This window comes from Myiozetetes cayanensis, unplaced genomic scaffold, assembly GCF_022539395.1.
Source record: "Myiozetetes cayanensis isolate MyiCay16 unplaced genomic scaffold, myiCay2020 scf4, whole genome shotgun sequence".
NCBI classification, from domain to species: domain Eukaryota; kingdom Metazoa; phylum Chordata; class Aves; order Passeriformes; family Tyrannidae; genus Myiozetetes; species Myiozetetes cayanensis.
The window spans coordinates 55,489,111-55,514,000 of NW_026087631.1; the positions used below are offsets into that span (position 1 = coordinate 55,489,111).

General features: G+C 36.3%; 1 protein-coding gene across 2 annotated transcripts in view; it reads left to right on the forward strand.

The window, feature by feature from the left end:
- UHRF2 (ubiquitin like with PHD and ring finger domains 2) overlaps positions 1-24,890 on the forward strand; it is an 81,856-nt gene that overhangs the window by 24,178 nt on the left and 32,788 nt on the right. For both annotated transcript variants that reach the window (XM_050328716.1, XM_050328717.1), the window contains exons 4-5: positions 8,067-8,285; positions 24,109-24,218. In XM_050328716.1, coding sequence (XP_050184673.1) covers positions 8,067-8,285; positions 24,109-24,218 — 329 coding nt within the window. The remainder of the gene's footprint in view (positions 1-8,066; positions 8,286-24,108; positions 24,219-24,890) is intronic.

Genomic DNA, 24,890 nt, shown 5'->3' on the forward strand with positions numbered 1-24,890 from the left:
AAGCTTAAGTTGTGATACACTTTTAATTCCTACGTTGTTAAAGAATGCCAGCATTCTGGATATCTGTAGAACATCAGTTCTGCCTAGTACACGTGTTTAGAAAATACGCTGTCCTTGGATGCAATTCTGTAGTAATTAGTGCATAACGAAGAAATCAGGAACCCACTCTGTTCAAACTGTGAGCATGGGGAGCTACTGACTGTGCCTGTAGACTGGTGTCTAGGTAGTTTTGAGAGCTACTTAAGAGCAACTGATTCCTCTGAGGTAACATGTGTGTGTTAATCGTTTATCTATCCTGGAACCTGTATGATGTTGGATTTTTGAAGCTGAGTAGAACCAACAGCTGTCTTGTTGAGGCAGAACAGTCAGCTTTGAGTGGAGTGAACTTTGTTGCACATAGCCTGGCAAAGCAGGCATGTTCAGGAATGTGGCTTTCCTAGAGTGACACTCGTGTTTGCACTCTGGGTATACCGATGCTTGTTTCTTGTAGAGAACTCTGTTAGGTGGTTGATGCTAGTGGTGTATTCACACCTAATCCCTGTGCCAGAAATGTAGGGCAGGAAGAGGAGAATGTGTATAAATCTATGCCAGTTACAGAGGCAATTTTTGTTTTCATAATAAACCCTAGCAATTCCTAAAGAATTAAATTATTGATGGGCAGTCCATTTTATTCTTCAGCATGAAGAATTAAGAACAGCATCAACTTTCATTGTTATCTAGTAAGACTGATGCTGCTACTGTTACATCTAAATAAAAAACTTTGTGTGTTATGTTTGCTTTTATCAGATATTATTGCTTATTAGGACTTGTAGTCCTCAAGAACAAATTCACTTACTGTGCTAAACTCCGTGGACCATTTAACAAAAAGACATTCCTTACTCTAGAGGGATTACAGCCTGCTTTGAAGGTAGAGGAATGTAAGAATATGACATTACCATTCCTGGAAGCCTCAATCTGTATGTCTCTCTCATTAACCATTTAGTCTTCCGTAAGCTGTGTAAAATGTCATAAAAATAAACATTATTGTGGAAAATGCTGCATTAATTATAGGCACTCAGGTCCCGGAAAGTATCAGTATATGTGGTAACTTGTAATAAAAGGGGACTAATCACAGTGACCCAGGATACCTGTTGGACTCTCTTATTCCTAATTGTAAATTGAACTAAGTCAGTTGTTATCAGTCTGTCAGTGGTAGCTTTCATTTTGAGATGGAAGATTTAAGGCTGTTAAACACCATGAAAGTTATTTGACCTGTCAGCTCAGTGTTCCTGTTTTCATTTTTGTTTCTGCTTCTGCCTGAGACGCACTTGTAAGATTGGCTTTTTTATAATTTTCAGCTTGCTTCTGAAATGTTTAGAGGGATGTGAAGGGCATATATCCTTAGCTGAAAAAGGTACAAATATAGGAACTTTGGCAACAACTTTATTTGGGCAGGTGAGGAACAATGCAAGACAAAAAACCATTTAGGAGGAAAAATGTTTGGGGGGGAGGAGAACCACTTGCTAGTGAAGGGTTAAGGTATGACTATCATCACTTTCATAAAAGGAGGAGACAAAATTAAAGAAAACTCTTAAGATATTTTGTTTGAAAGACTGATCCCCAGCACTCTTAAATGCGTTATCCTGCTGTAGCCAGTACCATTATCAAAAGTCTTGTCTATTTCAGGTGAGTTTCATTTGTAGTCCAGACTGTCATTAACCTTTGAAAAATAATATATTTGCATACAATTCTGCGTTTTCATTTAAAGTGTACACATGCACACACACACATGCTCACACGTTAAGAAAATTAGGTTTTCACAGGGGTTAAAAATAGAGTTATCCTGTGTGGCTGTGTAAGTAACGTGCAAGATACAATCTCATAGTTGGAGAGCACAGAATATTCTGAGGCAATGAGAAGAAAAGTTCAAAGTACTGCCTAAATAACTATGAAAAAGAATCACTTTCCTCTTGAAAGTAACTCCTTAGCTGAAAAGATCATCAAGAGGATAACAGTGTTAAACTTGTTATTACTTTCTCATGGAATGGTTTGAATATTAGACTTGCTTAACAGGTCCATTTTTCTGGATGCTTTTAATGTGAAATGTTCAGATAAAGTTAATCGACTGGGATTGAATAGAGTGTATCTGACAAGTCAGGTGACAGTAATGATAAATTGGTTTTTGGAGACCAAATGACATGGACCATTCTCAGATGAGGTGACCTCTACTTCTTTCTATTACTTTGCTAACTATGTACATCTGATAGTGAAGTTGCAATTAATTTGGTGGTTGTGTGTGTGTACAATGAAGTGCTCTTGCTTCCTACTATAAAAACTTAAAAAAAAAATGTATCTAAAAACTGGTGTCCACTAAGTGAAAATTACTGGTTTTTAAGTCACAGATCCAATCAAATAAATTTGCCCAGTGGGGCAGAACACAGGAAAGAATCGCTGCTTCTTTGAGAGGTAGCTGCTTTGTTCAGCATTAGTGACAGTGCACGATGTGAACAGTTCTGTTTTGTCATTCTGAAGAAATGCCGAAATACATCCTTTGCACGCACTGTGTTTCTCAAATAAACATGTTTGCAAGGGTTAACTGAATTATTTGACTGTTTTCTTTATACACAGTAAGCACAGGAAACAGCACAAATCAGGAAGATGTATGCTGTCAGATTCCTGGCCACAGTCTCAGACACTGAAATGAGGAGAGTGGGGAGGGCTTCCTTCTGAAGGATATGAAGTTAATGGCTAGAAACATGAAAAAATGATGGGAGCTACAGAGGACGTTTTCATTATGGCACCTGTTTCCTCTGGTTCGTGTTGGACAGTGTAGAATTCCGGAAGAGGAATGAGAACTATACTGTCTGATAAGTAGAATTTTCTCTTAAGACACTGTCTTCCCGAAGGAAACACATGTTTTCTTTGACCTTGTGTTAGTAACAAACCTTTTTTATAATTAATCTGAATGACTACTTGGAGCACCTCTCCTGTCTGCATAATTTTGTTTTCTAGTTTCTAATATCAGTGATTGGTTTATTTACTCATTCAAAACCTTTTCCTTATACAGGTTATTAGGCAATGCTAAAATAATAGAACACCTGCTCCATCAGATGTAAGTCTTCATTCTTTACATCCTCATTAGAAAGAGTACCAGTGTGATGTGGCTGTGTAGGCCTATTTGTTCGAACTTGAAAGTATTTGGGAGGAATAGGCTACTCACTACATTTCAGGAAGTTGATTCCTTGTGAGGTTCTTTGTCCCATTTGCAGTCCCATTATGCAGTTTCCTGACTGTATAATCTGTGTTTAAAAATGTTGAGGTGTTAGCACAAATTAGTAGTCAGGGTTTTGACAACAGGCATTAACTGTTTGACTTGGATTTGTAACGATGTAGACACATTGCGCAAACTGAAAAGGAAACAGTTTGAGGAGAAAATCTGGGTGTTGTGTCTCTTTATAAAGGATTTGAGCTAAAGGGAGGGAAGCTTTGCTGTCCTTGTAGTTGTTTGAAAGAACAACTAAAATATCAACAGTTAAACTGTTTTTTTTTTCTTTTAAAACTGATGCTTGGCTGAAAAAAATGGTGTGATCAGTGAGAATGAGATTGAATCTTACAGCTTATTTATTTGTCTTAAATTAGCTGTAATCTTTGCACTAACACAGGATTGGACACCTGAGAAGAGGTTTTTCAAAGGCAAGTCTTTTGGTAATTGTGTGACTTGTCATCCTGTGTACTACCTAGTGAAATAAACCTGTTTTTTATTACATTCACGGTAATTAAAACCATTATGCAACAATATTGTATTAAAAATTGAATATTCTATGTATTTCTTAAAGCTTTTGAACTTCTGTTTTGATACTTTCATTTCCAGGTTGTCTCCCTTCAGGGTATCCATGTTGTCCACACAGCGCAGTCATGTAAGACTAGAGGTTAATTTTTCTTAATACTTGAAATTAAATCATTAGGAAAGTAAGGTTTTTCTTTTCAGGCTGTTAATATGGTTTTTCAGTGTTTAAACTGCTTAATTGTGTAATTATTAGTTATTAGGTAAGGTTTTCAAAATCTTGTTTATGTTCAATGTGACTGATTTTTATCTTTTTTTATATTCATTATGCTTTCCAGTCTGTCTTTTGAAATGCATTACTTTTTTTTTTTTTTCTTGCAATAACAAATTATCAGATCTTCTGGTCTTTTGAAAGTGCAAATACACAGCTTGATTCATAGTTGAGGTTTACATACTCTTCCAGTGTAGTGCTTTCTCAAACACTACAGCAAAATTAGGCTCGTAATTCCTCAGGCAGCAAATTACCAAGGAGTAGTGGTGGTGGTATGAATATAGTTTTTATTCAGGTCTACCTTTTTTAGTCAGATTTACCTCCTCTAGGAGTTCTCCCTTCTATTCCTTCATTTCGGTGTGTATACTGAATGACTCTTTTCTGAATTCGTTGATTGGGAAAATACATTGTGCTTTCATTTTGTTAATATTGGAAAAACAGCAGTTTTGCACTTCTACACTAACATTCCTTACTGTACTAGTATGGACAAGGCTTGTCTTCTGTTTCCAGAATTTTGTCTTTCCAGTTCCATTTGTTCTGGTAACAGCTGTGAAAGTTAAAAGCTATGTTGCAAGTTCTCAGTACACTGAGCAGACTTTTGTTTATTCTGACGTGAAACTGATGTGTGTCTTAGTATTTGAATATTTTAGGAACCAAAGCCAACCACAGCCAAAAAACACTGAAATTTTTACTTTGTGAATAATTCTTTGCTATGGAAGCTGTCTGCACTGATAGTTATGCTAGTGTTAGTAATTACACTTAGAAATTACAGTTAGAAATATCACAGGGAAAAATTGCAGATAAATAGACTTATTTTGGCCATTATTCTTTAAACTCTTACAATTATGCTTGCTATTGTAATGTCTTCTTTTCCTAATGTTATATGCCAAGTATCATAAAAAAAACACGGAAAACCAAGAAACTGTCCATGACTGTTTTAAATTTAAAGGTTTAATTGTGTCATATAATCTTCATTTCCGTTGTGGACAAATGTGAAGGGTTAAATATCTGCTAGCATTCACCAACAACCATAAAAGCTTATTTCTGTGTCTGAAGGCACAGCAGTAAAAACCATTCAGTGTCTGTAACCCTTTGCAAAACAAATGTGAAATCTGACAAAAGAAAATCTCATCTGTTTATTTCCAGACTTTCTCAGTTTAAGTATCTGACCAACTGATTAGAGGAAAAATCCACTTGCCAGCCTTCCTTTTTTTTCTTTGGAAAACAGTTAGTTTCTTTCTATTTGTAAAAGGGGACTTTGGGGGTGTCTTTTGGTAAGTGATCTTGTTCTAGTGTTGCTGATAGACAATTTTTTTGCTTAGACTTTTTCATGTGCTACATCTAAGAAAAAAGGTGAAGTCATTGTTAACAATGACAATCTTTGAAGTTCCTCAACATACAGTAGGAAAGATTCTGTTCTAAGTTTCGTAGAGGTGAAGAGATAACACAAATCTGAATTTGGGAAAAAAATATTTGTCCGAAGGTCTCCCAGGAAAAACAGAGCCTGAAGGCATTTTATTTTTAGAAGAGAATAGATTTTTCAGATCAAAGTTAAGTTTCTATGAATGTAAACTCTTGTAAGTCATATATTTTGATTTGATTTTTTTTTTCTATAGTGACACTGAAACTTTTAAAATGTGTATTGGTTATTTTTACAATCCTGCTGATCCCATATTTACTTCTCACTTGATCATTTCACGGTATGCATAAATGATGTCTATTTTTAATCTGTCTTCTCTAGTTGCTTGATGTTTAAGCCCTATTTTTGTTTCAGAGTTCAAGTAAACTGAGTCTTCATTTACTGTGTTCTACTTGCTGTATTCTCCAACTTTAGGAAAGTTTTATTGTAAATCTTAGGAACTGATTAGTTGGTCAAACATAGCTGTCTTAAGATTTCAGTAGCCTGTTGTATAATAACATGGTGTCATTATTCAGGCACTCAGTAAAATAGACATGATGTCTGTAGTTTCTTTTTGCTCTGTCTTATTACCTGCAGGTGAATCTAGCATATGCTTTTGTGGTTACTGCAGTTACAATATTCACAATTATTATAGTAGGATTGTACAGTAATTCTCTAAAGGGAAACTGCATGACAAAGGCAAAACCACAAATTTTTAGTTTAACTTTTGTAAGTATTTAAGGATATATTTTATCACTTGCCCATTGGTTTATCTGAAAGTACACCCCCTTCTAAACTGTTGTGGTTCATGTTTCTTTAAACAGAATAAAACAATCACTAAATATCCCTACTCCCTCCCCTTGCCCCTTGTATCAGTAGTAGCAAGCTGACATGTTATATTCAATAGAAGGCATAAAACAAAGCAAAATGAACTTGTTTAAAATGTTTAAATGTCTCCAGCTTCATCAGTGGGCTTTCAGTCAACTGTTTGGGAGTAGACATCCTGATTTCAGGCTATAGTCTGTCAGTCTCATGCTGCTAATGGCAGTAGTTTTAGTGTTTCTTTGTGTTGTAAATTACAATGTGTTATTTTCCCAAGATCTTGAAATGATGTTGTTCACTACAGGGAGGCATGCTGGAAAGTGGCAGAGCCGTACTTTTATTAGTAAGAGTAGGATTTTGCCATTATAATTTAACAATTCTCTTTGATAAAGGTATATTAACATAAGCATGCATGTTCTTGCTAAAGTGCCAGTAATTGCATGATGAAAATATATTTTAGGATACATCATCCTCAGGAGTATTTGTTAAGAAGGAAGAATGAATAATTTTAATAGCACTTGTTTATTGGCAGTAGACTCAGTTTAATTTTCTCTGTTAAATTTGTGCTGTGAACTCATGGTGTACTAGTTAAATGATGGATAATTTTTATCTACTTACACACAGTGTGAGAGAGGAGCGTCATTTTAGTCTAGCATCTTCCTTTTAACTTTTTGTAACAGGCCAACTTTTTTTTGCAAGTTGTATTTTCATTGTGTCCATATTGTGTTGTTTTTCCAGCACATGTGCAAACTGTGCAGAATTCTACTATTGTGGAATAGTTGTCTTATTCAGAGGATATGAGAAGGCTATGGTATTAAACCGAGAAGTTAAGATTTCAAATTTGAAAAGCTTTCTTTCCTGCATTAGGATTTGAGTTGCAGTGCTGTCAATCAACACTGTTAATTCTGTGAAATAAGTATTTTTCATCGTGGAAAGGAATCGGAGCTTTTCAGAGATTATGCAATACTTTTTGATTTTTGTATGTGTGCTGTGATGGCATACACTAACACAGTAGGAAGAAAGCATTCTCTTATAAATGCTGGCAATTTTTATTGCATTCCTTACTACATGTTGCTAAGAGAAGTGTACTGTCAAGAGAAGAAACGATTCCCATGTTTGTCTTCCTAGATATTTTGGGTTTGCAGTATAGAGGGAGAAACACTTTAAATTTATTAGTTCAGCTAGCTCATTGGCAAACTTAGTTCTGTTTCTCACTTACTTAATTTTGTAGTTAGGCTTTTTATTTAAACCGGGTGCATGGAAAGTGGACTAGAACTATACTCGCCACATGAATTTGATATGATGTGTTTGTAGAGTCAGATATTTAAGAAGAACTGTCTTAAATATTTTTTGAAGTAGTGGAAATGGAACAAATACATGAAAGCAATGCTAAATTAAAAATAATTAGATGTATTAGGTTGAAAAACCTAATTTTAATCTTCATTACTTTTAACCTCTAATTTTATTTTGAATATTGACTTTACTGGGAGCAAATGGGCTGTGTGTGTCAAAACCTTGGCCTTGATTACATTCCAGTCAAAAAGTGGATATAGTTTTTTTTGTGGGTGATTGGTTGGGTTTTTTTGAGAAAACTCAGGGAGGCTGTTTTTCTCATCTGAGATCAGAAAAATTCTTGATAATGTGTTAGATGAAAGCTATACTTTAATAGGGATATTGAGTCAGATTTATACTATGTCTTACATGCCCTAAACACATTTAAAAACTCCTACTTCTGGAAAATGTTTTTTGTGACTTTCTCTTCTCTGTTACAGGAGTCATAATCATTGCTGTTGTTGGTTTTGCTTTTCAAGGTACCCAGAAAATGGCATAATAGAAATGGACACCGTTAATCTTCGACCGCGAGCAAGAACCATCCTGAAGTGGAGTGAACTAAAAGTGGGTGATGTGGTGATGGTTAACTACAATGTTGAGACACCAGAAGAAAGAGGATTTTGGTTTGATGCAGAAATTACCTCTTTGAGAGAAATTTCAAGGACTAACAAAGAGGTTCATGCTAAAATTCTACTGGGGTAAGATTTGTTTGACCAACTCATAAAATCTTTACGTATCATATGAAGTATGTTTGGTTTGGTTTTTTTATCTACAAGTGACCACTAGATTAAAACAATGTCATACTTGAATTCCACAGCTGTATGAATTATGGATCTACAGTGCATAGTTTTTATGGTGTACAGACTTACCTGTGAGCCAGAATTTTTACTTTTCCTGAGATTACTGGAGGCAACCATAAGGTTTTATGTACTATTTGTGATTCAGATTGATCAGCATGTGTTGAAATATTTTTATGTTTTTATATTTATATATTTGCACTTACATTAATTTATCTGTGTGTGTGTGTTCAGTTCTACTGAAAACTGAAAAATCTGGGTTTAGATAACTGGGAACCCCTAAGTCTCACTGAGTATCACTCATCTCTGACAATTTGAATAAGTCTCTGAACTGGCTAATTAAATTTTTAAAGAGTAGAATATTTATGAGGTATTAATAGCTTCTGATATGAGTAGAACATGAAACTGGGGGATGTGGGAATTGCAAGTTTTCGTGTGACTGAACTCACCTGAATATCTTTGCTTTGTTTTCCTATGTAATTTTAAAACTTGTGTGTAGTTCTTTAGGAACAGTGTCTTCTGAAGATTTCCCTATTGTTTTCTTAAGGATGAACAGATGACCAGTCTTTATTGGTAGTCTCCTTGAGGAATTCACTATAATGTTTCTCTTCCTTTTCATTACCTTCCTCATTCCTTTAGTACTATCCTTTTCTGACAGAAAAGAACTAAAAGTGAATGGAACCAGTCTACCATCTCCATTCTTAGAGGAGAGGCAGGTGTGTGGGTACTTACATGTTAGGAGTGAAACTGATTTTAAAATTAAATTTCAACTAAAGTGAAATGTCTTTTCACTGAAGAAAAATGTTGGCATGTCCCACATTTATTCATGAGTAGTATCATTGTTCCAGGAGTGTTTTCCTTAAAATTAATTGGACTATTAGTGTACAGTGTAGTGTTCTTTATGAGAAAGGAGACTGTTGTAGCTGTAGGAAGACTTGGTGTAGGACATGGTTAATTGGAAGAGGCACACTGTAAATCATGTCTAATTCAATTTTTGTGTAAAAATGCAGTCTTACTAGCTCTGGGAAACAGGAAAAACATTGACTTGGTAAATCATACAGGTAAGTGAAAACCTGTTTGGGGGTGGTGTGAGGATAGAATACCTTTTTTTTCCGGAAGATTTTGTTACGAGGAGACAAGAGTTTTTGCTTAGGGAGGGTTTCTGCCTAAAAGTTAATTCTTTCTTAAAGGCAGTTTCAGTGCTTTCTCCCCCCACCCTGCATACCAAGAGAAGTTCTCAGCCTCTCTGTTGCATACATGAGAGCAGAGAGAGAATGCTTATGGAAATGCTACAGGGCTGCTGCAGCCCAGGGAAGGTCAGGGGGGCCAGGGAGCAAGTTTGCCTTTTCTGGCTGAGGCCCGGTGCTGTCTTGCAGCACCAAGGAGTTTGTAAGTTTTAATGTCTTTGCTTCCAAAATAAAACCTTTGAATCCTTTCCACTGCCTTGGCACTTTTGGGGAAGATACCTGCATATATTTTACTTTACAGATGGTTTTTAGGTTTATAATTACAGGAATTTTATTAGGTAATCTCAGTGCATTATGGTCATCTTTTATGGAGTAGGTCAGGCACATTGACTTGTTTTGTAGGCAAAGCAAAAAAATCCTGAACTTGAAATGTAAAACTAGAAAAATTGAGTAGGTATTTTGAATTATTAACTTGGAGAACAGAAGAGATTAAGAAACAGAGGCCCGTCTAGAGAGATGCAGGATTTCATTGTAATGCATTTAGTGCTAGTGGCATTTGGTGAATTAGAGATGGACTTCATGACCTTTTATAAATAGAACTGTCCAGATAGCTGTTTACATGGAGTTCAGATGTTTATTGATAACATTATTTAAAACTGTTGTCTGCATGGATTCTTTCAGAGTTTTCCCCATTTATTAAAAATAGGATAATCAAAATATGTTTTATATTGGCAAAAGCACACACCTGGTGGCTAATAAAAAATTCTGGTTGGGACTCTATAGGGTAGTCTTTTTAAAATCTAAAAAAACTCATAGTTATGCTTCAAATTGCAAGATGGTAACTTGAAATATCATCAGTACTGGGGCAGGTGCAGTTGGGGTCTCCATGATATTTATATTTACTATCCTCTGAAAGCAGTTGGAGGAAAAACACAGTTGACAAATACCTGTATTATGAGGTGGTGAATTTAAGTCAGTTTTTAAACTGAACCATATTTCAGGGAATTTTCTTCCTAATTAGAAATTCAGGCTTTTAAAAAATGTTGATAGGTTGTATATGCAGCACTTTACCAGTTGCAGAAAGTAAGGTTACCATTTCTTAAATTTATCAAGGAATAATTCTGTATCACGTGCGCTACCTGAGTCATTCCTCTCAGATAGTAGTAAAAGTGCAAGATAAATCTCCTGCTATTCATAAACTTGTGTAAGGAACATGCTGCAACAATAATCACTTTACATTTCAGGTGTGTTGATTTGCAAAGTAAAAACAAATCTCTGCGTTTCAATGTTTGGTAATATATTAATATAAAATAAATAGTATTAAATACATTTATTTTAGATTTATCATGTAATTATACTATTATTTTAATTTAGAATAATATAATTAATATATTAATATTCTAAAATTCATTATTTTATATTGCGTTCTTGATGTAATATTAGCACTAATTATTTATCTCAAATAAAAGTGACATTATTTTGAATTTTTTATGATTCTATGTTAGTGATTAATTGATTGTATGTTAATGACTAGTCATTTGTGTGCTACTTCAGAACAACCTTAGCAGGCAGTAAAGGGACACAGAGCTCTTAGGGTTGCTTCAGATATATTCATCATGTGGAGTTTTTTGCTTTTGTGGTATTACATCAAAGAGACTTTGTATAAACAATTTTGTACGAAATACTTAAATGTTTGATTTATTGATCTTGGTTGCTTTTGACAAAGATTTCATGAGGCTGTTGGCACAATCACAAGAAGTAGCGAGATCATGTGCTGTTTGTGGTAATGCTTTGAAGCTGGTAGAACATGTGATGAATACTTCTTTTTTACTGTAGCTTTTGACACATGTGTTGTTAGATGTTACTTTTACTTATGGTTTAGTCATAACCCAAAGGAAAAATCCTGTACAGTCTGTCATCGTTTGTTCTAGTTCATCTTTTGGGAAACAGATATGAATTAGAGATCCAAAGAGAGGAATGAGACTTAACAGGGAAGATAAAGACATCATTATGCGAAGAATTGACCACATACTAATAATTATCATTTGTAATGTATTTGCATAGCAACTGAAATTTGTAATTACAGGATGTCTACAACCTATCCAAATAGGATTTACTGTGTCTCAGATACAAAAACTAGGGAAGCAGCGGTGCATTAGACTATAGGTTTCTCATGACTGTGTGCATGCCTGCAGTTCAGAAAATCTGAATGTGAGATTCTCAGCTCAGAGTATTGGTATTGTGGTACCTCTGAACTGATTTTAAATGACAAGATGCACCTCTGGTTTTGGACATCCTCTGTTTTTCTTTTTAGGGAGAATCTTCTGTTTCGTGATGACAGCAGTCATTTGCAATCGAGAATAATAGGACTTGTCATCTTTGTGACGCTAACTGTTCACAATTTACCATGGAGCTAGCAGGCATGTTTAAATTCACCACACCAAATCAAACCAAAGTAGAAAAATAATGCTCTGTGTTTTCTCCGTGCTAGAATTGAACAAAGACAAAATCAGCTCTTAGGTTTTCATCAGTCAGCCTTTGAAAGTTTAAGTTTAGCAAGGACTCTCTCAATACCAAGACTTGTATTTTGCTTAAGCCTTTGGAGATACACAAGAATGTAGGTATAAATTCCATGGAGTGTGCAGAATTTTTGCCTTTGAATGAGTGAGTATATAATGAATTTGTGGTCTTTTCCTAAGCAACCATAAGGGAATGTAATGGGAAGGGTCCTAAATTTTCATGTTTGCATTTGTCATCTTTTAGTTCCACAGGTTTTTGTATGACGCTTCCTGCTCCCAAAAAGAAAGGATTATTTTGTTTTCAGATTAATTTATCTCAATTTTTAAATATGCTTATTATATTTTTCTTGTAACTTGCTAGATCGGGTGTTTGTCTTCCTCTTTTTTTGTGGGATGTGTTCATGTTTTTCGTCTCAATACTCCCTATATTCACATCTAACATGTTTTGTTCTCAGAATGCAGTATGATATTTTTTAATTATCTTTTTACTGCGTGTACAGATTTTACTCTTAGCTGCTCCTTTTACTTCTTTTGGACGAGGTTTTCCATTTATATTGAACTTCTGGTTTTTTAAAGTCTTAAGTGTATTTGTTTTTACAGCTTTGCAAAGGCACAGAAATTAAACACTTGACACAGAATACTGAACTAACAATGATACAATCCTTATATGGGTTTTTTGTGTCATTTCAAGAGTTCTTATGCCTCTGAATTTCTATCTAACTAGTATAAAAGTGTATTGACAGTTGTACCTTGTTTTTACACTTAAAAAAATAACAGTGCTGTGCTTCCTGTCCCCCTCAGTATATGTTGTGATAATCATCACGTCACAGTTGTTGTTGTCCTACTTTGATAGGTGCCCAGTAGTATAGTTCTCATAGAGTGTTTCTTCTTTAGACCTGAAATTTTTTTGCCTTATTAATGCTTGCATGATCTTCTATCCATAATAACTTTTCAGTTTATTTATCTTATTGTATAAAATATGTATTATTTTATTGTAATGTCTTCGACTGTTGCTGATTGATCTGGGAAGACATTGTTTTGATTCTGTGTGAAATATAAACAAGATTTACTTGGACCCATTTTTTTAAATCATTGTCATGCTGGATCAGCAGGTATCCTAATAATAAGAATTTTAATTGCCAAAGACCCTGCCTGCAGTTTTCTTGCATGGATGTAAAAGCAGCAACAAAACTTCTGAAAGGTGAATTCACCTGAAAAGGTGAATTTATGTTTCCCTCTTTCCTCTTCTTGTGACTTCAGTGGAGCTGGTCACCTCCTTTGAAGAAGAGACCTTCTTTTGAATCAACAAGTATTTCAAACCAAGGTAGATTCTAATTGGCCATTGGGGTGACTGTAGAGGTGATGCTTAGAACTCCTTAAGCATTTCTTTGTACTGCTTTTCCTAGACTACAGCTAGAGATGGCTCTTTTTGTGATATGCAGTCGTAGGTAATAATCTCCCAACTCTTAACAGGAATGACTTTTGACAACAAGAGTAGTATTTTGGGTACCACTTAATTACCCTGTTGAACAAAAGAAGTCATGTTTGCTGTGGTGGAGTGTGAGAATCAAACTGTTAAATTCCAGATTAAGTTTCTGACTTTGCTTCAGTTTTGAGGAAAAGTAAAGAATTAAAAGATACAACGGGCATGAGGATAGAATATTATTAAGCAGACTTTGGAGTAGTGTAAAGTACCTTCCATTAATGATTAGGCACATAATGATTAATGTATAGAACAAACTACCCAGGAGATATTGGGACGCAGTGTCAGCCTCTGGGTTCTAGAGGAAGGCTGTTGCACTTGGATGGGAGAAAGGTTAGTGTTCAGGATGCATTGTTTCCATCAAATGTGAGACAGAAGAACAATATTTGATGGAGAACAGCTCATAAAGAGAGCATGAACAGAGTGAAGCCTATGACTGCTCACTGTGGTAATTGTCCTCTTTTCCAAGGTCGTAAATGAGATACAGTACCTTGGTTCAGCACCTATAATGTCAAACCCCCAGTATCAGTCCAGACTAGGGGATGATCTGATCAAGAGCAGCTCTACCAAGAAGGACTTGGACGTGCTGGTGGATGACAGGCTGATCATGAGCCAGCAGCATGTGCTCACAGCCCAGAAAGCCAATTGTATCTTGGGCTGCATCAAAAGCAGCTTGAACAGGAGGTTGAGGGAGGTGATTCTGTCCCTCTGCTCTGCTCTTGTGAGACCCCACCTGGAGCACTGCATCCATTTCCAGGGTCCTCAGCACAAGAAGAACATTGACCTGTTGGAGCAAGTCCAGAGGAGGCCACCAACATGATTAGTGGGTTGGAGCACCTCTTTTATGAGGGAATATTGAGAGAGTTGGGATTGTTCAGTCTGGAAAAGAAAAGGCTTAGGGGTGACCGAATTGCAGCCTTCCAGTACCTGAGAGGAGACTACAAGAACGATGGGGAGAGACTTTTTACAGGAGCATGTAGTGACAGGACAAGGGGGAATGGCTTCACACTGAAGGACAATAGGTTTAGATTAGATATTAGGAAGAAGTTCTTAGGAAAAAGGGTGGTGAGGCACTGGAACAGGTTGTCAGGAGAAGCTGTGGATTTCCCATCTCTGGAAGTGTTCGAGGCCAGGCTGGATGGGGCTCTGAGGAACCAGGTCCAGTGGAAGGCATCCCTGCCCGTGGCAGGGAGGTTGGAATTAGGTGATCCTTAAGGTCCTTTCCAATCCAGCTATGCTCTGAGTCTATGAACTGAAAGAGTACATTTTAAAAAACATTTGACCAACTTGTTATTATAGATATCCTTTTCATATTTCTTCTTTGCCCTTTCCCTTTGGACAAAAATTTCCATTTTATAAACTCCTCATGAATTTTTATGATGAACAGGTCCTGCACAGATCATAGCTATTCCTCCATGCAATTTATTTCCTTGCATACTTCATTTTACTGCCTTAAAGAGGACAAATCTTCAGGAGCTTCCATTGAGTAGGGAGGAGTTGAAGGATTAGTTTTTTAAGATTGTTTGTCCATAATTATTTTTCTTGTATGGAAGAAATATTTTATCTTGATACTCCCTTTTTCCAGATTCTTAAAGAGAGGACATAAAAAGTAATTGATTTGTCCTTTGTGCCATTTCCTCTTACACTGCCTGTTCTTAATTGGCAATATGGAGAAATTGATATTTGATTGTTTGACTTTGCTATCCCAAAATGGAGGGAAAGTATACTAGGTGCTTGTAATTCGAGTTTAGTCTTTTGCACTGTGAATGTACTGTTCTTTTGTCTTGTAATTTTAAAATGTGAGTTGCAAACCAACTCTGCCTTATGGAAAAGGTTTGTCTCTCAAACTAAGTAGCCCTGTCACATGAGATCTTAGTCCTGCTAGTGAAAGGGTAAGACTTTGGAGGACAAATCTCTCCAAGGAAAAGGAGCAGGCAAATCCTATGGATCAAAATGTGGTTAATTGCACAACTTGTGTCAACAGACACTTGACTTAATACCACTTTGGCCCTGACAACTGGAGAAAGGCAAATATTACATCCATTTTGAAAGAAAGCCAGTTAGCCTTATTTCAGTCTGTGGAAAAGAGGGGACAGTCCTCTTGGAAGTGCTGGCCAAGGTGGGGGTTATTTGGAATAGCCAGAGTAGAATTTTTCCCAAGAATAAATCATGCTTTCCAAGCTTATTTGCCTTTTGTGATAAAATTATTATTTTTGCGGCCAAGGCAAAAGATGTAGCTTACTTCAGCATGTAAAATATCTGTTGTCTGTTGTCCCATAGTATCCCATATCAGTCTGGTGATTCTTGTAGTAATCTGAGTTGATGGGCAGCTAGGTGGGTTTAGAAAACAAAAGATTGAATGATCATGCTCAGAGGATAGTGGTTACACTCTCTGGAAAGTGATAACTAGCAGGGAACTGTGGAGATGTACCCGGGACCTGTACTGTTCAGTATCTTAAGCAACAGTGTGGCAGTGGCAATGCAGGGCACTCTTGACAAGCGTGCAGACGCACTAAATTGATGGAAATTCAAGGGTACTGCAAGTCAGAGAGACCTGAACAGTCAGGAGCAGTGGATGACAGGGGACTCAAGAAAGTCAAGGTGGATAAATGCAGAGTTTTCTTGCAGCAGGGAAGGCAGAGCCCTTTGCAGCAGTGCTGGTTGGATCTGTGGGTCTTGGTAAAACAGTAAGGTGAACAGGAGCCACCATGTAATGAAGACTAACAGTATTCAGGTTGTATAAAAAGGAGGAAAATAAGGCAAAGTGATTTATTCTCAGTTAGTATTAAATAAACTTCAGTAAAAATACTAGATTCCACCCACCCACTCAAAAACACACACATGCTCCTTACATCAAGACACAAAAGGGAGACTCATAGACTAGAATAAATTTCAACAGAAGGACAGAAAATTGTTTCTTTGAATAGCATTTAAAAGCTTAAATTTTCAAATACTTATTAAAGGATTAATTGCTTTAACAAAATAACAAAAAAGTAAAAGTACCAAGTGCTAAAATTTACAGTGTTTTTGATTTCCTAACCATTATTTTCTAAATAATTACTCTAAGATGAAAATATATTTTGAAGGTGAAGAATGGGTTGACTTGGATCTCGAGGGTCTTCTTTGGTTTCCCAGAATATAAACTGTATCTTCAGTATTTGTATCAGTGTCCTTTCTGTAATAAACATGCAGACTTGGAAATACAACAGTCTTTTGACTTGCTTTTTGGGGGGTAATGTTTTGAAGCTTAATTTCTTCCCACTGAGGAAAAGTAATACCAAACAGAAGAGGAAGAACAGAAGAAATAAACTGAAGTGCAAAAAGGCAGACAGTGGTTGGGTGGTTGATGAGCACAATATTAGGAAAAGCATTATAAAAATAAAAGAAAAAGTAGTAGTGTTGAAATATATGTATACATTTAAGAAAATCACAGAGGATGGAAAAGAGCTCCTGCAATTGTTCAAACAGGATCAGCTGGAGCAGATTGGCTAGAACTATATCCAGTTGAGTTTTGAATATCTTTATGAGTGGAGACTCAACAACCTCCCTGAACAGTCACCATAAAAAGAAAATTTACTCTGGCTATGCAAAATACATGTGTCGTGTTTGTACCTCTTATCTCTTATCCTAGCAGAGGGCACTATTTAGAGGAGTCTCACCCTGTGTATACACATGGTTGAGAGCCACCCCCACACAATTTTTCTATTCTCTAGACTAAACATCCTCTATCAATGATGTTCCAGTTCCCTAATAATTTGTGTCATTTTCTAGAGCCACTTCTGTAATCCCATGTCTATGTTCCCTGGGGAGCCTAGGCTTGGCCTAACTAGTGCTAAGTTTTGAGGAATGTTTGCCTTCCCTCTAGCTGCTGGCAATGCTGCTCTTAATGTAATCTAGGAGGCTATGGGCCTTCTGTGCTTGCAGGGACACATAGCTGGTTTATGGTTGTTGTTTGTAATTTCCTCAAGGTCTGTATCTACCAAGCTACTCTCCAGTAAGTGCTCCATAACCCAGTCCTCCACTGGGTCTAATTCTTCCTTGCTCTGGGCATTCCTTCTAGTCTCAGACATTGGTCTCAGAAGTAAACACTTGAGGCAAAGAAAGGGCCAAGTACCTTGGCTTTTTCAGTGTTCAATGTCATCAGGGGCCTTTCTCTTCTGTATTTAGCACTGGGCTCACATTTTCTCTAGTTTTCCTTTCCTGTTTTTATTTATTGCCCTTCACATCTCTTGCCAGGTTCAAATCAAGGTAGACATTGACTTTCCCAACCCTATGCCTGCACAATAAGACAGGAACTCCATACCTCCTCCTGCCTCAGGTCAGCTGTCCTGGCATCCACCACTTACAATTTTCTTTTTTGTATCTCAGGTTGGTATGGGAGCTCCTTACTCATCTCTGCAGGCTTCCTGCTGCCTTTGATATCCTGCACATGGTGATAGACCATTTTGGAGCTTGGAGGGGGTGATCCTTAAATATCAACTGTCTCTACTGGGCCCTTCTCTACAGGGTATCTAGTAGGATTTTTCCAAGCAGATCTCTAAAGTGATTATGTAAGCTCATGATGAGTGTGTGCTGCATCTACTCTCTGAAAAAATCTGGATAGAAGCTTTTAACCTCTTCTGGTAAAAATCACCTGTTTGTAGCTCTGCTTTTTCCTAATGTGAAAGAGCTTATTGAGTAGTCCAGACTGCTGGAATAATGTCTGGAGCAGACTCTTTGCATTGTTCTGTGTGTTGCAGTTCAGTCTGCTAACACACAGAGAAACCTACTGAGCTTAGACCATGCTCTGTGATGCCGAGGACAGCTCCTGTAGCTTTGTTTTTCATTTATGCAGCCTTTGGGATACCATCTTTGTGGGTCTCTAACCAGCTCTTTTTACCTGGTTCTTCTTGGCCATTCAGGTGTTAGCATCTGTGAGATTGAACTTGGATTTGGAAGCTGTAGGCGCCCACTGAGCATTTGTGGTAGTGCCTCAATTGCGAGTTCAGGAAGGGAACAGTTGGGTGATGGCACAGGAATGTTTGGGAATGGGCAGGGGCGTTCATGTTCCTGCAGCACCACGGACAGGGCCGCCCTCCCGAGGCTCCATCTCGGTGGTGTGTGCGTGGCGTGGGGCACCGACTTGCATTGAGTCATGAGGCTCTGGCAGTGTTGCTGGCTCTTCTCTCAGGCCAGTGCTTTCCCCAGCTACTCTAGGGGTGACCTCCTTTACAGATCCCAGGCTAAGGAAAAAAGAGTAGTTGTTGCATCCAAGTCTATGCTTTCAGAATTGGGCATCATGAACTATAATACATTGTTTTGAGATGAAAAAAAGTAATATCCTGCCTGTGTTGTGTGTATTTCCACGATATGAATTTGTAGGTTTGGGAGTCAGCTGTATGTGTGTTTTGGTCTTAAAGACCTTAAAAATGTACATTAGATTAGGAAATTTTTGATGGTAAGGTCTTCAACATATCCTTAAAAATATTTTTTAATTTTTTTTGCTGTTTAAATATTAATGTTATGAGAGAGTAGTAATAACTCTTTGCATAGTTTAGAAGTTGTCCTGTGTCTCTGTCTTTACAGTGGGTTGTGTAATAATAGAAAACTTGAAATAAAAGCAGAGCTACTACTGTCCCATTTTGTAACTGTGCATTTTTATTTTCATGATAAAACAAATGGGTGTGAAATATTCTGAAAACATCTTGAAAGAATTGTTTATTTTTCTGCATGTGTACAATCAAAAGATCCTCTATGTAGTTGCATAACCTAGCAGAATTTGGTCAAATTGTCAATGTAGTGTACTATCTTCATGTGAGAAGAATTTTGTAAGTCAGCTTTGAAACAAGCCAGTTTAAAATCAAATCTCTAGTCATTTGGTGAGGGTTGTAATTGTTTTATGGGTGTTTTAGCCCTTTTTCCATTCTTGTAGACAATTGTTGTTTGCAGTTTGTTGAAACTACAGTTTAGTCAAAGTTACAGTTAGTGTTTAAATGTAAAGCAGCAAGTAGTAATATTCACTTTACAATACTTTATATCAGGTTGAACTCGTCTCCATTTAACATCTTTTGAAATATGCCTGCTGTTACATGCATTTACTTTCATTTCAAAAAATTCTTTTGACTGATAGTAACTTGGAGTGATTATGATGAAGTGAACATCACAACATAGTTCTTTTCTGTAGAGCTCATTTGTTGCAGTAGAACATACTTGATTCTCTAGCCTTATATTGTTACAAATTTGATAAACAATTTTTCATAAGCTCAGTTCAGGAACACAGTTTCTCTAGTTTCAAAGACAAAGAAAAATGTTTTTAAAAAACAGTCCTCACTTTACAGAGTGTATATTGAGGATGTCAGGATACAAGTTCATGCAGATGTTAAATGTGAAGGCACAAAGTGTAAATGTCGATGCAGTGCTGTTGAATCATATACATACTAGGCATGGACCCCAGCAGCTCAACCACTTCTAAGGAGATGATATCTGAAGTTCTAACAAGCATTTTGAATGCTAATATTGAAAAGATTGTGTATTTTTTGAACAAGTTATTCAACTGTTGTTTGATAATGCAGTGCTGGAAACTTTGCAAATCAGAATAGAGGCTTATTGACCATGGGATGTAAGCAAAGTGTTGCATGTGAAAAGATACTGAAAGTGGTAGTAAATCTGGTCCTGTTTTGATCTTTGTATTGTTGGTTAACTGTATTTGAACACTGGAGAGCGTAGCTGACATTATATTCTGTTAGGGTTTATTCTGTGGCTGTTTCTCTTCTGACCTGGACGGTACCTCTTGACAGTCACCATAAAGGCTGTTTATGAATTAGTAGTCTGTGGTAAACATGACTTAGTGTGAGTAAGGTTTTGCTCTTAGGGGGCCTTAAGGTAAATTGTCATTAGACACTTTTCCTTGTAATTCTTAGTGTGAATAGAACTTTTATGAGTATTTTTCTACTAATTTTCTCCCCTGTTTTTATACAGCATTGTATTTTGACTCTTCCTGTGTGTTGAAATATTTTTTTGGTAATTTCATTATGGTAAAGTGGTAAAACCAAAGAATTCCAGACAGAGACCTGACAATTGTAATTTAATCTCTCAGACTGTAAGAACTGATAAGGTTTTCTAAGTGTGGTAACTGTCCAGCAGCCTTTATTTTCTGTAAAACTGACCTTTGAAATATCCAGGATAATGCCCAGTTGTCACATATCTAATCAACTGTGATTTTGTGTGTCTATGAAGATTTTGCAACATGAAGGTTAGAAAAAAGAGGAAGTGTGTGTGGGGAAAGTGCAGGTATAAGAAGGTTCAGCTGAAGATTTCTCTCTGACTGTGACTAACCAATCTAAAAGGAAGGCTTGCATTAGGAATTCTGTCATATTGAAGAGTCTGGGTCTGTTTTGGGATTTAATTCTTTTAAAGGATTTAGTGTACTTACTTGAAATATTCTGCATAATGTATGATAGATATTATTTTTGGTATGGTAAGGTGAAGAAATGAATAAAGGTTATACTTCTTGTAAGCATTTGACAGTGTAATATAATCACAAATTTATTAGATAACTATAGTTTCAAAATCAGATGATACACAGCCTGATCATTATTAAAGCTGTTGTATGTGTACTGCAGCAGAAATATTAGTCTTTTAAGAGCAACCAGCTGAACAGAGTTTCTTCAGTAAGGCTTAACCATTTATTATTAGCCATGATTTTTCACAATGGTAGCTGATCTTCCTCTGTAGTTCCAGATGTGCAGCTGTGACATTTAATGGAAATGATTGAGATATTTTTGTTTAGATGATATTTATAGTAAAGTTGATGATAAGAGTCTGTGCTTCTGCATACTTCACAAAAACTTACGTTGTGGTGCCATTGGGAACACTTATGTAACTGAACTAACTTAAAATATTTTCATGGTATCTTTTAAGAAAATAATGTGATAATCATTGCCATTAAAAGTAATTTTAGTAGTTCAAATCGACAGTGGAATTTACTCCTAATAAATGTTCTGCTGAACTCAGGTTTGGCTTGTTTCCCAAAGATGTGGATAGCAGTAACACGAGTGTCTGTAAAACTTCGACTACAACTGTGTGGTGTTTTGCCACCCTCCTTGTTGACCATGAACTGCATGCAGAGAATTACCGGTGATGAAAAACTCTTTTTTCTTTGATAACTACTTGTTAGTTTTCTGTGGAAAATGCAGTGAAAAAAAGGGGGACAAATTAAAGTTAAACTGCTCTAAACCGAAAGACAGGAGAGAAAACATTGCGAGTTTTTCTAGATGCAGTTTTACATCATAATAGAGATGGTGGTTATACATTACATGCATTCAGTGTTTGCAGAATGCAAAAATTAGTGAAAATATTCTGAAATATGTCTGAAATTTACTGGAATTAGAGAATATCAGTGTATCCCTTGACATGGGTAAAGTCATGGTTTTAGCTGCTACATTGAGTATAAAGTTTCATTTTAAATGATGTGAAAGAAGGCATAATTCTGTATTTTTATTTTAAATTAGATTTACCGCCTTGAGTTCTGTTAGAAATAAGTCCTGGAGGAATCAAGCTGGGTAGGCAGTCAAACAGTGTTACAACAAAGGAAGGTTCTAGCATAGATTTGTGGCATTTAAGAGTGTCAGGTGTGTTTTGTTTTGTTTTTAAATAATCGAGGAATAACTGAAAATATATGATAGTTTAGAAAAGACTCTCCATGGTAGAGAATATAACCTGGGAAACGTTGATGTTTTGAGGAGCTCACTCTTTATTTGTTGATTTAGTTTTCCTGCTAAAGATTATGTTTACAACTTGTCCTTTCTATAACTGAATTTATTGAATGTGTTTTTATGACTGTGAATTACTGAGTATGGGTTGTGGATAATTCAAAGTGTCTTTGCATGCTAAATCTGAGAGGTGTTACCCAGAATGGCCAGAACTGCTTTAAAGTAATGCCCCCTTAGGGTGCAAATGAAGATTATCTTAAATAAGTGATTTTCCTGGTCGGGAAAGCAAACTCTTTATCTGATGGCTGTATTTGCATTGATGCAGCATTTGTTCAAATAGCCCAAATATTTGAAATTTGCTAGCATTTGCTGTTTGTGAATGTGACCAACAATGGGCAATGTTCTTCCTCCAAAACTGCGGGGCTAAAAAAGGGGTCAGAATAAATAGAGGTGCCTAAGTAAACAGCTACTGGTACACTTAAAAGACAATTACAGCCAATCAGGACACTAAGAGTCCTCTCAACCCCAGTTCCATGGAGACCTAAATACTGCAGTACTGAGGGCCAGCACAAAATGTTTTGTGCGTGTGTTTTTTTAATCCTGGCTTAGTTTTCCCCTGCCTTAGTTAGGTCATCATGTGTCAGAGTCCAAGAACTGGGAGTCAGCACAAAGAAGGAGGTGGGAGCAAACAAAGAGGTAGAGCAGACAGCCACAGATCCCAGACTGAAACCTGATGTTTCTGGAGATGTTATGTTGTTCCGGTTGAATATGAATTATTGAATATTAATCTAATACCTTCTTTCCCCACCTGTCTGTAGTTTGATTTCGTTTTGCAACCTAGACCTTTTTTATGGGGATATGCAACCTGACTGACTTTCTTCAAAAGAATTTTCTCTGTGATTGTTTCTTACAGATATCCAGTGTTGTTATACTGAAAATTCCTGCTTAGTTCTAGATTGGGTGGTAAATTAAAAGTGTTAGGAGAACAGGCAGTGGAAGAAAGCACAGTTTCATCCTAAGGAAGGAGGAAAAGGCAGTGCTTTACAACAGTCAGTGTCTTTACAGACACTTCTTCCTACATATGTTTACAGTTGAGTTAGAATTTGTGTAGATATAAGTTATTTTAATAAGAGGAGATGAGAATCTTTACATTTAGTATTTTCTAATCCTTCACTAGAAGTCTTTTGGCACTACTGTTGCAGGGTCTTGGAGTAGTTGTTGCTACTAATCACTGAGATATGGTAAGCAGATTTTGCACTGAAACCTGACTTTAGCAGGACTTCTAACAGTACATAATTCAGTATGGTAGGGTATGTGGCTTTCCAAATTGAGTTTTAGATTTGCAAAACAGTTATAAATCATAGAAGGGCTTTTGAAATTGTCTGTTGCTTTTCTTGCTCTGTGAGTTCCAATTATGATGTGTCTTGTAGTCACATTTCTGGTTCATTTCTGACACTAAACATTTATAGTAACATTTGATATGCTGTATTCCAGAGGATACACTTTCGTCTGGTCTACTGTGTTCAGCCAAAAAGACATTGAGGATTTACAAGTGGAATTAAACCATTATGGATGACTGTCAGTAAGGATCTACTCAGCTACCAGGCAGTTTTGAGAGTCATGGAGTAGTTTTTTCTTTAAGCAAGCCCTACGTACGTGCTAAATTTTTTTCTTAAGAGTTACAGCACTAGACAGATTTTTGTGAGTTACGTGAAATAAAATATCCTATCAGTGATGAAAAGAAAATGCTACTTATGTTTATCTTATTGCTTAGAATTCATAAAGTACAGAATCTAGGTCTGAGGAACTAAGCTGAATGTACTTTTTATTCTTTTTGTTTTTCAGAGGCCCAGAAGACACAATAAATGATTGTAAAATCCTTTTTATAGAGGAAATGTACAAGATTGAAAAGCCAGGAGCCTATCCATTGACATTTGGGGATGGAGATTTCAAAAGTATGAGCTTTTTAAATTTTTTGAATATAAATACAAATTGAGTGATATTTCTTTAAAAAAAATAGAAGTATTAGCACGCAGAGTTAGTAATAATAATTGTTTTGTGTTCAGGAAAGTAATAACATAGAATCTTTTTTAGATTTCTGTTCTAAAAGTATAGCTACTGTAAGATGGCTCTATTTCTTGCTATATTCAAAAAGTGGTAACAGTTTACTGCTGTCAGTCATTAGCAGTGGAAAAGGGAAACAGCTGATAATGTTCTAAATGAACAGTGCTAAATGAATTTGTAATCTCACTTAAGTTCCTAGAGAGGTGTTCAGGTCACCAGAATTGCTATTGCAATTGACATGTGATTTCAACTTTTAATAAATTAATAAATGCCAAAGATAGAATCAGTCTGTAGTGATGCACTTTAGCTCTGTCATTATCTCAGAATTAAACAAAAAAAAAAAAAGATAAGGAACTTTTTTGTTCATGGTACAAGCAGCTTTGGCACAAAGGATAATTAATCTTTGTATCAGTTGGCCCAGCATGATCTTCTAAAAAAATAACCATGACAGACCTCCTTATCCTCCCCACAACCACAGGAAGGAGTTCGTTGCAGTTCCTCTAAAAGGTAGCGTGACATTTTATCCTAAGCTTGAAAACTTACTAAAGTAAGTTCTACGGGTA